General features: G+C 28.0%; 2 protein-coding genes across 2 annotated transcripts; one reads left to right on the top strand and one right to left on the bottom strand.

Moving 5' to 3' along the window:
* The first annotated feature begins 1,878 nt into the window (after positions 1 to 1,878).
* On the top strand, positions 1,879 to 2,501 carry LOC107922977 (classical arabinogalactan protein 26). Its single transcript, XM_016853177.2, has one exon. The coding sequence runs from the start codon at positions 1,879 to 1,881 to the stop codon at positions 2,293 to 2,295; it is 417 nt and encodes a 138-aa protein (XP_016708666.1). The 3' UTR covers positions 2,296 to 2,501.
* Positions 2,502 to 2,509: 8 nt separating this feature from the next.
* Positions 2,510 to 4,900, bottom strand: LOC107922976 (protein NETWORKED 3A). Its single transcript, XM_016853176.2, has 2 exons — positions 4,729 to 4,900; positions 2,510 to 3,279 (listed from the first exon to the last, which is right to left on the bottom strand). The coding sequence occupies exons 1-2, from the start codon at positions 4,826 to 4,828 to the stop codon at positions 2,648 to 2,650; spliced, it is 732 nt and encodes a 243-aa protein (XP_016708665.1). The 5' UTR covers positions 4,829 to 4,900; the 3' UTR covers positions 2,510 to 2,647.
* Positions 4,901 to 13,852: the final 8,952 nt, after the last annotated feature.

The following is a 13,852-nucleotide window of genomic DNA, read 5'->3' as shown; positions in this document are numbered from 1 at the left end:
GTGTGAAGATATAATGATTTTTTTTTCACATTTAGAATTTCTTAATATTATTACAAATTTAAAAATTTTAATTTCAGGCATAAAAGTGAATTTGGTCTTAATATTTATTTATTTTATCATTTTAACTTGTATTTCTTTTAGTTGCTTTTGTCATCAACTTTTAAAATTTAGTTAAATTACTTACTTTTGGACAGAAAAATTGACTAAAATGTTAAAACTTTACTAGCATTGACGTAGTAGATCATATGGTATTTTACATGTATTTCACTGTTAACATGAATAAATTTTCTACAAGTTTTTATGAACTTATTGAAATTTGTTGATTTTTTAAAATATTTTGAATTTTTATGAATTATACGTGGACTACAACTCGAGTGGTCACATTAATGATATTAAAATTTTAACAGTTCAATTAGTTTTCCATTCAAAAGCAAATAATTTAACTAAATTTTAAAAATTAAAGGTAAATGACCAAAAAATATAAGAGCCCGAATGAAAAAAAATAAGTAAATACTTAACATCTAATATAATAGCAACAGGTTATGTTCCTTTTGTTTTGAATTTTTTAAATAAGAGTAACTAGTAAAAATTATATAAATGCTTAATATCAGTTTATTTGATGTTTATGTTTTTTATATTTTAATGTGCTTAATTGAGTTTGGATTCTTTTTGTTTGGTCGAAATTAAATTAATTGCATCATGAAATGTGCTCCACTTTAATGGGTGAAAATTAAATCTCCGACCTCATGATTAAGTGATAAAGTGAACAGCTAATGTATCGCACCTCTGAATTAACTAAGTTAAAGTTAGGAGTCAATTTAACACCAATTTCATCCACTTAAAAATTGATTTCACTATTTTTAAGTTAAGAGTCTTCTTTTCCTTTGGCAACACCTCATGCTTTCCCCTTTTTACTATTTTTATATAAAATCCTTAAATAAAATAATTAAAAATAAAATGCATAAACCTGAACAAGACTAATTTATAATTACTGTACCACTTTACATATGATTTAGTTATTGAATAAACTTTTTAGAAGCATAATTTTGATAGTAAGTTTTGTTTTTTCCTTTCACTCATGCTGTGGATATGGCAAAACTAATAATATAAAATATCGTAAAATTCAAATAGAGGAAGCTGCTCAAAATCATGGCAAAAAGTTCAAAATTTTCTCTCTTTCCCATAAAAATGAATTGTTGTTATTTGTGAATTTTCTTCTGCCTGTCGCAAATCACATAACAATTATTCTTCTAATCATTGACGTGCAAAGTTGAGTGAACCATTATTGTTAACCATTATGATGAAGCATCAACTTTAAATCAATCGCTTTTACCCACTTTCTCTCTCTCTCTCTCTCTATATATATATATAGGAGCTTTAAGCTCCATTTTGCAGTTCTATGTTATCATGACTTAGAAGTTTCTTTGTTAGGTTTAGTTGTGTATATGCCAAGAATCAAAACTGAAAAGCAAAGTGTCACGGATGACAATTACATATATAATATAGTACAGGTATTGCCAAGAACAATGAAAATGGAAAAGAAAAGAAAATTAAAAGACAGCCCATTTTCATGTGCTCCCGCCCCAACAATTTTACATATCCACATTGTCGTGTAGTCGATCAGTGGAGCTGTATTTTACCATAAAATTTTAAGTTTGCCAACTCTTTTTTGTCGACATACTTACAGCTCTATCTCTATACCTCTTTCTCTAAGTCCCCACCATCACTTCCACAGCACTGTTTTTTCTTTAAGCCTTAATCATCAACCTCATCACGTTCTTCTTATACACCTTTTTGCATACTCTAATATTCTCTCTCTCTTTTCTTTATATTCGTTTATTGAACTTTCATAGTTGGTTACCAATCTTTGATCATTTAATGGCTACCCTTTGGTCAGTCATGGTTTTAATGGCTTGTTTCTCTTCACTAGCTTTATCTTCTTCTCAAATCCATGCAGTTCAATACTCCAGTATATCAGCTGCCCCTGCATTCTTGCCAGCTGCTCCTCTATCTTCTTCTCCTGGTTTACCCCCAGATATTGAGCCTTTACTTCCTACTCCTAAAGGTATGGCACCTTCCCCTACTGAGTCATCATTCCCCACCATTCCTTCAAGTCCTAGCCCTCCTAACCCAGACAGTATGTTGGCTCCTGGCCCTGGTTTTGCACCTTCACCATTTGGGTCCTTACCAGCATCCACTGCGGTTTCTTTAGCTTCAGCTGGAGTTCTAAATTCGACATTGTTTTTTGGGTTGCTAGTGGCACTATGCTTATTGCAGCAGCTTTCTGGTGTGTAAGGTACTGTTTTGGTGGCAACCCCCAATTATTGTGCTTAGTGGAGTACTGGTTTCACTTTTCTTTTTCTTTTTTAATGTTCTATATATTATTTCTTTCTTTTTGTTTTCTAGTATATATTACTTTAGTTGGATGTTAGTTAAACCAAGTGTATGGCATTTGCCCCAAACTATTTTTCTTGAGACTGAACAAAGGTTTTAAGGATTAACTAATGAGTTCACAAAACAAAACAATTACTATTCATATATTACCTAAGTTGAGTTCAAAGGGCCAATTTACAACACTTACTAGTCCAATCTGCTGTGTTCCTATAGGATATACATATGCTATTTGCTTTGATGTACCAAACTAAAACTAGAGAGAAATAAAACTAGCACTGCTGAATTCAAAGGGACTCCATTTCTTGGTGGTGGTTTGTTTAATAATACACTTCTTGAGGTCCACATTCTCATCCTTGAGCACTTGGACAGCCAAACTGAGTTGTCTAATCACTTCCATCTTCTCTTCATCTTTCTGCATCAATTGAGCCTTCTGAATCTCGTTCTCTTCTTTCAACCTCTCTATTTCTTCTCTCAACTTTGTCAATTCATCTTCCGATACCTCATTTGAAACTTCATCCATTACTTGTTCATCAAGTAAGGTTCCGTCTCCCTTTGCAGCTTCTCCCTCTGTTTCATGTTCGGGATCGTCAACTTCAGATGCAGCATACGAACCAAATGACTCCGAGTAACTGTCGTAGCTTTTATCCATCACATTTATTGTCTTCATGGATGAGAATGGGGACACTGACGTTGTTAGGAGGCGAGTTCCAGGGTCTGTCTTAACTTGATCGTACCGCTCGGCAAGTGAACGGTGGGCTCGGTAGAGATCTTCAACCAGACAAATCAGTTCGGGCCGCTTTTTGTAGTACATTTCTGCACGTTGCGCAAAGGAATCTGCATCTTCCTCTATCAGTTTCAGCATCGCCTTCGTCCTATGGTCCAGTTCTGACATTGGTATAAAAAACCATTTCATCATTTAAGCAAATGGAGGGAACAGAGAAACTAAACATTGTAAAAGAAATTTTGGGGAATTTAAAAAAAGTGCCAAATTTACTGTTTCTCCCTGGCAATCTCCTAATGGTATGATCTTTCAGTCAAACAACAATGTTTCAAGCAACAAGAGGGGAAGGAAATAAATAAATAAATCCAGATTAAAAAAATGAGATCCTGGTCCTACCCACTTAGTTCAGTTCTTAGAGAATCAATAGTTTGTTATTTAGAATAATCCTTTTGTAGTTAACCTTGATTGCAATGGATGCAATTCATTATTAGCTTATAAATTAAAAGACTGCTTTTAGAGTCCTGATGAATTGTGCTGCAAAGGTGAACGTTTGTTGGAGAAAAGGAAAAGTTGAAAAAATAACAGAGCTTGGGGGGATTTTCAATTTCAGAGTCACATTTCTATACATCGAGGGTTACCCGTATGTGCATACCAAATCTTGTCGGCTCTTTGACTATAGATATTAAAAGCTTTAATTATGCCACTAGTCCCTGAATTCTTAAAGACTTCTGAAATTTTATCTCTCTACTAATCAGATTTGAAAATTAAACTTCAACTGATAACATTGTTAATAGACTTCAATTAAATTTTAATGTGTGTGTTTTAATATTAAAAAAATTAATCTTAAAAATAAAAATTTCATTGGTAACATATGTTTCAATTTAATAAAGCCAACTAAATGAACTTTAATTTTTAAAAACCAAATAAATAAAGGACTAAAACTGCAAAAAGAATTAAAATAAATTTTAAATTTTAGAAGTCCAGAAAATACAGTGAAGGGGGACAGGATTAAACCGAATTAGATAGAATAAGCATCCAACAAAGGAAGCATAGCATAGGTCACGCAGCTCATCATGCCTTTTTGAGCCGTTCACCATCAGCACATCATAGGCCCATTGGTTAGGGTCAGTAGCAAGCATATTCTAGGTTGTTACCAAGTCAACCTCTCCAGCTTGTGAGCTCTCTAATTTCAAAAGTTGAATCATGAATCCTATAGGTTAGAGTTAGACCTATATATATTCACTCTAGCCGGTGAGAATTTTTGGATAAGTGTTGACAGAGCGTAATTAAAATTTTAAAAATTTTGTGAGATTAATGAAAATTTCTTCAATAAGTTTAGAGAATTTTATTAAAATTTTCAAAATAATTAAAAAAGCATATGAATAATTTCAAAATTTTGGAGGGGTTAAATTTTCCATTATAGGGGCAGGGCCCCTGCCTGTTTGGCAACCTTTTCGACCTTACCTACAAAGTGATACTGTGGAGAAAGGAATTCAAAGAAACTTTGAACTATAGCAAGAAACATGAAGGCGGCTTCAATAAAAAAAAAAAGCATTGTATTACAATGGCTAGCACAATCTATATAAGCGAAAAGTGAGAAGGGTTTTTTTTACCAGAAATAGTGGATTGGAGCCATGGAGAGCGCTTTGATCCATTCTGAGGAGTATCAAACCACCACCATCGTGGTGTTTCCATTTTCATCGTTTGCACCATTTCTCTCCCTTGGCTCCTCTTTAAAATCCAGTGAAATTTCCAGTAAGAAATAAGAAAGACAAAAATGAAAGATAGGAAACAGAACTACCCTCCTTGTGTTTATATGGGAGGAAAAGGGTAATACAGTCAATTTAGACATAAAAACAAATTGGCGGTTTTTTCAATATTCAATATTCAAACCTGACATAAAAAAAAAGATTTATATGGAAAGAAATCTAATACATCCATTTTGTGTCCCCTTCCAAAGCAAATACAAATTACTCGATATTGTAGAGAATACGAGAGTTTTGATGTTTGGGATCATATTTTTAATTTATTTTGTTTAGGTATAATTTTTTGTAAATTTATCAAAATATATAAAAATATAAATACTTTCAAAATAATATTTTGACATTTTCATAATTTCACACTTGCTTAAGATTTAGTTGATGAATGACACTAATTCGATCAAAGTCTTAAATTAATTGAGTTGTTGTATCGATAAAAAAATTACTAAAAAGCCCTTTTTAATAAATATTGAATATTATTATAATTGTGTTTTTGTCTTTTATCATGTTTAAATAAAACAATTAAAAATATAATGTCTAGCATATTTAAAATAGCAAAGGCGTATAAAAATTTTAATTTACATAATTATCTTTAGTCTAATAATTTTGACACTTTTATTAACAATGGCTAATTAAATTGAGTGGAAAATTTTTAGAATTTAATTATTATATTTTATGGTAATTTATAAACACATAATTTAAATTACTGGTTTTTGTTAATTTATTTGTATAAATCATTGAGCTATTAATGTTTAAAAATGATTAATAACTGATTCTCAATTTAGCAGTTTAATAGTAATATCTAGGAGTGTTGATTAAATTTTGAGGATGAAATTTTAATAAACTAAAATAGAAATTACCTTATCAAATTTTGTAAAATAAACGATGAAATCCATGAGGAGTTTTAATTTGAATACGCTTTTTGACCTTTTATGTAATTCGCTTTTCACTATTAAGATTGTGGTCTGTCCATTCACCTTTTGCCACGTGGTGTAAATGCCGTGGATTACGCATTCTCCGATGCTGTGGCATAAAATATAATTAAACATACTAGTAGAACTGTTTTTTTTTTAATTACTAAACAATTTATTTTTATTTAATTTAAATTTTAAGTAATTATTAAATTATGATTTTCATTTTTTGAATTAATTATTAAATATTAAATTACTTATAATTTTTAATAAAATAAATGAATAATGTTGAACTATTTTAAGTTTTGCGAATAATTTTTACATTCTTTAAAATGTGTTTTTCAACTAATGGTATTTTTAGCATATTTAATTATTTGAAATATTATTTTGAAATTTTCAAAACCAATATTATTTATTTTAATTAAATATTAATTTTTAAATAAATAGTAAAAATATAATTACCTTTAATCTTTTTAAAACCTTGGACTGATGTAATAAAAAAAATTGAATCAACTAACGGTAAAAGATCATGGACTCTTGTGCAAGTAATCTAATGAAATCAAATATTAAATAATTTATTTTTTAAAGAAACGAAAACAAAAGTAACGTATGACCTAAGACCTTGCAAATATATTTGAGATTATTATTAAAATTATTTAATATTTAAGATAATTAAAAGTATCAAATATATTTTCTCAAATATAATTAAAATTATCTTATATTAATTAAAGAATCTTGGTAGATAAAAAATGAAAGTAAATAATACAATTGTCAAGTGTCAATAAAATTAATGGATATGTCACATGGCAAAGAATTAGGCTGTCCATATCAATTGGGAGTATAAGACTTTGTAATATAATATATATGTAACATATATATAATTAAAATAAAAATAGTTTAAATTGAGAGTAAAAAATAAAATTCATAAATACATTACATTAAAAATATTAAATTCACTTAAATTATTTATTATGGTATGATATTTTTTTGAGTTTACTTGTGATATTAACTAATCAACGAAATTAACAATATATACAAGCAATATGGGTGAAACAATAAATGTAACAACATTAGAATGTATAGAAATATTAAAATAAAACTTTGGTTAAAGTAATAAAAAAGAAAATTTATAGATGGTGACATAGGTTCAAATATCAACATTTCATTTTTATTGTTTTTTTAATAAGAAAGAGGAAAAAATACCCTTATAATAATATAACTTATTCAAAATATGTAAAATTATTTTAACAATTTCATTAACTAAATTGATATTGAATTTACTCATAATGCCAATTCAGTTGTAAACTAAAACAGGAAAAGAGCCAATGGGGTTGTCTGGGCCCCAACCCTATAAAATGGAAAATTTTACCTTTAATCATTTTATACTGTTAAAAATTTTCAATTGATTTATGATAAAATTACACTTTAACCCCTTAAAAATGAGAAAAATTGATTTAATCTTTTAAAAATTATAAATATATAAACAATTAAAATGATAAAATTTTACTTTTACTATCATAAAAATATATAATTTTATTCTAAACTCTAAAAAAATTTTCACTCTCCAAAACTAAAATAAAAATAATATATATATGAATACGATAGTTATCACTACGTTTGGTTTACCTCGAACAATGGAAACTTGAAGTGTGATTAGCTATGAATTGGAAGCTGCATTTAGCTTTGGTAACAATAATAAATTAAAAGAGACAAGGTATGGTGGATGAAATTATCGATGTTTATAACATGGCTGAAAGATTAATGGTTTGTTATTTTTATTTTGGGCGGTGGAGGTGGCTTTCATTAAAAATTTCAAATCCTCATTTTTATTTTTTTGGATGGGAATGATCAACTTTAAAAAAAAAATTCATTTATTTTTTTATTTTTTATTAAATTTATATTGTTTCTCAAATCATCCTAAAATAAATAAAAAAGTTAACATAAATTAATTTTGCTGATGTATGGGAAATAATTGATTTTTTAAAAATTATAATATTTTTTCATATTTTAATTTTCAAGTAATTTTATATTTTTAATTTTTTTAAAATTAAAAATAATAATTAATTGTTGACTTCACATTCATCTATTTTGAAGTGGTTTGACAAAGAACGCAAATTTAAAAACTAAAAGAGGCGAAAATTTAAAGGAATGACTAAAATAACTTTACGAATTGGAAAAAAGGTTATCTTTCTGTGATACTTCACAACTGACTCAATCGTCAGATTCAAATGTGTGACATCACACGTTGCCGAAGCAACTCATATCAAACATATTCAAAATTTCATATGAATTAATCATACAAATACATTTTTGAACATATAATAATCAATTAAAGATTTACCGAGGTTTAATACGAGCTTAAGATTTGAAACCAAACTCTATCTATCATTTTTCAACATGATGTCTCAAGATAGACTTCATTTTATTTTTAGTATTTTTGGTTCGATGCAAGCATGTCTCGAGACCTTAAATGTCTTGTCTTGAGACTGGCCTCCACTATTTTCTGATTTTAGCTTCAATATTTGAAAGTCTTAAGACAAGGGGTTGTTGGAAAAATTACATTATTATGGGAACTTTAAGGCATATTCTCAATAGGTAAAGATGGAGAGTTGAATCATAAAATTATGGTTTTATATTATACTCCATGAGACCTTTACAACAATATATCATATGCTCAAAATGGTTGAGTGATAAATGAGAAATTTAAGCTCAAAGTAAGTTACTTGAAAATATTGTTGATGAAAAATAAAGGCTTAGATCCCATATTGCTTAAATACCAAAGTGTGAGATTTGTTTATATATGTGAACCCTCTTAAAATATAATTGAATAACTAAGTTTGTAAACTTGTTTTGCGCTTAAGGGGGGGTTTAGGTCCAAACCTAATGGGTTGGGGTGCACTTGCACGATGCGTGGGTAACGTGAAATATTTGGATTGATTGGGCCCAAATGAGCCTACAAATATTTTGTAGCCCGACACCAATTTATTATCTCATTATATAAGGATACTTATTTTATTGATTTGATTAAATTTTTTAATCATATTAATTTAATGACAGATTTTGTGGATATTTTTTCCAAAATTCTAACATTCTTCATGCCTATGAAAGGCCATGATTTCTGAAGGGTTTTACACAAGAAAATACTCTATGATATTTTTCTCTTATCGAAACTCTATTACTCTCAAAACTCTTAATTTTTCTCTTTGTATTTTCAAACATTCTGGTGATAGAAAAAGGCATTATTTGTTATCATTGTAGAGGTGCTACTATTGTGATTACTGCTGTTGTTGTATCTTAGGAGGCATTCAACCAACATTACTCCAAGTACCATAAGAGCGGTCGAATCTGTCTTAAGGAAATTGTATTCCACAGGCCTCAACGTTTCGAAAAATCTCTATTCCTCCTTCTGATTTAAACTCTTATTTGATTTTAATTTTGATTGTTTTTCATATTTGATAAATTAAATATAAATTATTTTATCTTTATTTTATATGTATTTATTTATATTTATTTTATTTTATTCACTAACGTGTTTTGTCTAACAGGGGTTATTGTCTCGAGACTTGGAACAGGGTAAAACTTATTTAACTTTGACGTGCCCTTATCTCGAGACCTTGTCGAGATTGTCCCAAAACTAACTTGCTTGTTGGTCTCGAGACATGTTCTTCCTATCTCAAAACTAAATGACAAAATGGCATGTAATGCATGTTTTTAAGCAGCCAAAACATACTAAAATGTACCTAAAACATACCCAAACATAGCACCAATGCAAATCCAACAATTCAACACAAGTAAAAACAACCAAACAATATCAAATCATAATATCCGATTTATCAAGACTTAACCTAGTAACAATTAAAAGATGAAATTCAACCTTCAAAAAATTGTAAACCAATTTTACCATAACATTACTTCAACACCAACCACAACCAACCTAAGTATATGTCATTTAACCTAAAACACACATATACATACAAAATATGCAACTAGTTGTTTTCCGAATTGAGTTTTTGAGTTAGAGACTTAATGGAAACTTAGTAATGGAAACTTAGTAGTGCTAACATAACTCGAATTCAATTAAAATCATAATAAAATTTAGCAAACTTACTACTTAGCAAAATTAAACAAGTTAATTATTATCCAATTCAAATATTATCAATATTAATATATATACACCTTTACAATTATACCATGTTTATATCCATTCATCGAATATTCATATTTTCATCAACTTTATGCTTGCTTTCAAATAACATAACTCCGATGTACTCTTACGAAATTTGCTTTTGTTTTCCCATATCAAAATCATATATCATATTAATATTATTACCTCAATTCAATTACACACATAATCATCAAGCAATTTTACATTTTATTCCTTATTAACAAAATTAGATACAATAACAAATATTTCGGATCAATTCACCATCACACCAATATTCGCATCGAAATGTTGATCATGCAAAAATGCATCGATCCTACCAAACATACCATAATATGCTCATACCCTCGAGAAATTAAACTTACTATACAATTTCAACCTTCGAGGAACTCAAGAATTATTGCAATATATCTACGCGCATAGCATTGAATTTCCCACCTATCAAAATAGGCCTTATAACATGTCAACTATATTCGTGACTTTATCTGACAACATTAATAAGGCAATTTCATTATTAAAGATTGTATATCATCAAGCAACATATAAATATATAATTAATTTACCAAATGATCCCAAATCACATAGTCAAGTATACACATACCTTTTAAATACAATCACATCAACAGTTTAACATTTTCGAACTTTTAACGAGTCAAACATATACATATGGCTATTTAATGAACTTGAATCATAAGAGCACAAACCAGGGTATATATCCAGAGATAGCTTTGGATTTCCCTTTGTCTTGGGATGGTCCTACATTGTCTTTAGCTACAAAATTCAACCCAAATACAGAAAATTCATTAATCACACAATTTAAATACAAACCATAACATTATAGACATGAATGCATTTTATTCATTTTAGCCCCTATAAGCCTAATGTTTAAAACGCTTACAACTTTTGGTTTTCTTTATCGAATCGAAAACCAGTTGCATATTTCTTCATTAGTGGCCACTACCTTTTAAATAGTTACATAATTTCCTAACAAATTTCAAATTTTCAACGAGGTTCCTTTATTCAATTAAGTTCTTAATGTCAAAAGTTAACTATATAACTTAATTTGTAAATCCAAGCTAATTTCACTATCTTCCAACAAAATTTAAATATAACCTAAGCTTATCATTTAACTACCCATCACTTTCAAGCTTTGAATCTAACAAAGTCCTTAATGGCAAATTAATAAATATCTAGCAATTGAAAAATCTGAAGTATGGGTAAGTTATAGTACTAAACTTAGATGATCATAATTCTTTAAAATTTATCAAAAAAAACATCCTTCCTTGCCTTGAAAGAATTCGGAACGCTAATGAGTAAATAAACTAAAGAAATTTCTTTTTCTTTCTTCTAACTAGGGACGACAAACTCTAAGGGAGAAAGATGAATATGTTTTCTCTTTCCACTCGCCATTTATACTTAGATTAGTGGCTTAATTAGATTTAATGAAGGAATTAATCTTATTTAATTAGTTAAATGAATGATCATGATCTTTATTTATTAATCATAGTGGGAATGAATGGTTTGGATCATTCTTTCCCACTAACTCATATAATTGTAATGATTATATAACCTTTAGGTGCCTTGATTAATTGTTAATTAAGCTCTCGTGCATTTATTAATGAAAAATTTAATAACAATTGTACTTTTACGTACCGTAATTAATAATTATTTTTAATTTAATTCTATTTAATAATTCATACTTGACTTATAATTATTTGGTTGTAATTTTTGACTAATTCGATTTAATAAATTCAACCCAAAAATCGAATTTTTTAGTGTTAAAATTTAGGTTGTTACATTTTTTTATCTATTTTGAAATGATTTGATAAATTACAAAAGTTTAAGAATTAAAAAAGACAAAAAAAATTAAATGAGGGGCTAAAATAACTTTATAGATTAAAAAAAGATTATTTTTCCGTCCATTTTGAGAGTAATTTAACAAGTAACATGAATTTAAAGACTAAAAAAGAAAAAAAAGTTATTTTAATTTTGAGGTGTTGTGAATATATCCTACGGTACAAATGAGCTCGATCTGCTCCATCTTTTATATTCGAATTTTGTAAACGAAAAACTCAACATTTGATTTCTGGTTAAAAATGAAAATTGATTTGATTTGATCAAATCAAATTCTAAAGGGGCTTGAAAAACAGATAAAGAGGATCCAACACTTTGGACCTTTCACCTCTCACAGTGGACATAATGTGGAGCAGACAAATATGCACACAATGCATATGGCTGGGCTATCCCACAAACAAATTCTCTTGTTACATAAATTTTTTTAAAATTAAGGTATTTATTATCAATAGCAATGACTAATTATTTTGTTGTGAATATTTTTTAAAAAGGTAAATGGCTAGTAATGAAATATACTCTATTATTATAGACGATGATTGAACCCTCAACTTAATTGTTAAGGGACGAAGTGAGCAATTACTACACTAAAAATATTAATATTAAATTATTATTAAAATGTTTTGATTTGTATAAATTTTTTGTTTAACACAAATTCATCTCATTTCTACCTCAATATTGTATAATAATAATAAAACATAAAACAAAACCTATAAAAACATTTGGTTAAGGTGGAGGCACTTGTAATTCAACTTAATTTGTAATAATAAATACTCTAAAAGCATAATAATTAATTCAACATCGTTGCATTTTTTCTCTTTTGTCGGGAGAGTTTATGTTGAAAATTTTAAATATTTGATAAAATTCTTATACTTCATTATAAAATTGAGTAGAATGTTTTTCCCGGGATTCAATTTTTTTAATTATACCTATGATTATTTATTAAAATAATTATGATTGTAGTTATCTTTATTTTAATTAAAAATATTTTTATAAAAGTTAATTTTTTTATTAAATTAAATGACAAATTATAATTATGGTTCTTATACTATATTTAAATTTAGAATTTAACATCTATACTTTAATTTGACATAGTTTGGTTCTTCTATTTTTAGTTACTCAAAATAGTTGATTATTTCATTTATTATACCGAAGTAGATTTTTTGGGTATGTGTTAGAAAGGTGTTTTTAAGAAAATTCATGACAACATTTTAATCGATATTGAGTATTTAGATCAACTAATGTCATTGATAAAGAAATGATCAAGTTATGTCAAAATAAAATATACACTAAATCTTAAACTTTAGTAAAGTAGAGGGATCAATACTCAAATTTTACTATTATCTTATAGGGTAAAAAGAGAGGAACAAGACACGTATGATGACAAAATTGCTTAGGACCTTCTTTCTATATAAATAATTAATGGAATTATAAACATTGAGGTAACGGATTATGTAAAAAAAATTAAAGTATGAAGATTAAATCTTAAATTCGAGCATAATATAAGGACCAAAATTAAAATTTAACCATTTGTGTTTATAATGAAAAAAAAGGAAGAGAAAAAGATATGAAGATTAAATCTTAAAATCGAGCGAAATTGAAAATTGACCATTTTTAAGTAATTAATAAAATAAAAGGGAAAAAAATTGAAATTTACCCATTTGTGTTTATAATGAAAAAGAAAAAGAAAGAGAAAGAAATAACATTGGACATGTGTCAAAGACGGAAAGCCTTAGGACCTTCCAGGTTAAACATCATAAAATCCATTTTTATTGAGAAGAAAAAAGAAGAAGAGAAATATCATGGCTCAATTTGATTGGAAATAGAAGAACCATGTTAACCTAGTAAGATGTATTTCATATTTGTTCCAACTTATTTGCATTTGATGGATGTGGATAGATAGGGACAAAACCATTGCACTAATCATAAATTTTGATTTCTGGAAGATTAATAAAATTGGAAAGGCAAGGGTGCATTGAACCCTAATAGATTTTTATAGTGTAAGCCTAAGATATTTCATATCATACCGTATTTGGGACTAGTCTTATTATAG

Source organism: Gossypium hirsutum, chromosome A11 (genome assembly GCF_007990345.1).
Source record: "Gossypium hirsutum isolate 1008001.06 chromosome A11, Gossypium_hirsutum_v2.1, whole genome shotgun sequence".
Classification (NCBI taxonomy): Eukaryota; Viridiplantae; Streptophyta; class Magnoliopsida; order Malvales; family Malvaceae; genus Gossypium; species Gossypium hirsutum.
The sequence above is the reverse complement of the archived record's forward strand: the minus strand, read 5'-3'. Positions and strand labels throughout refer to the sequence as shown.

Coding starts and splice junctions, on each gene's coding strand:
- LOC107922977 (XM_016853177.2), top strand. CDS start 1,879: ATGGCTACCCTTTGGTCAGTCATGGTTTTAATGGCTTGTTTCTCTTCA.
- LOC107922976 (XM_016853176.2), bottom strand. CDS start 4,828: ATGGTGCAAACGATGAAAATGGAAACACCACGATGGTGGTGGTTTGAT. Junction 3,280..4,728: donor GCTCCAATCCACTATTTCTG/GTAAAAAAAACC, acceptor TACCAATGTCAG/AACTGGACCATAGGACGAAG.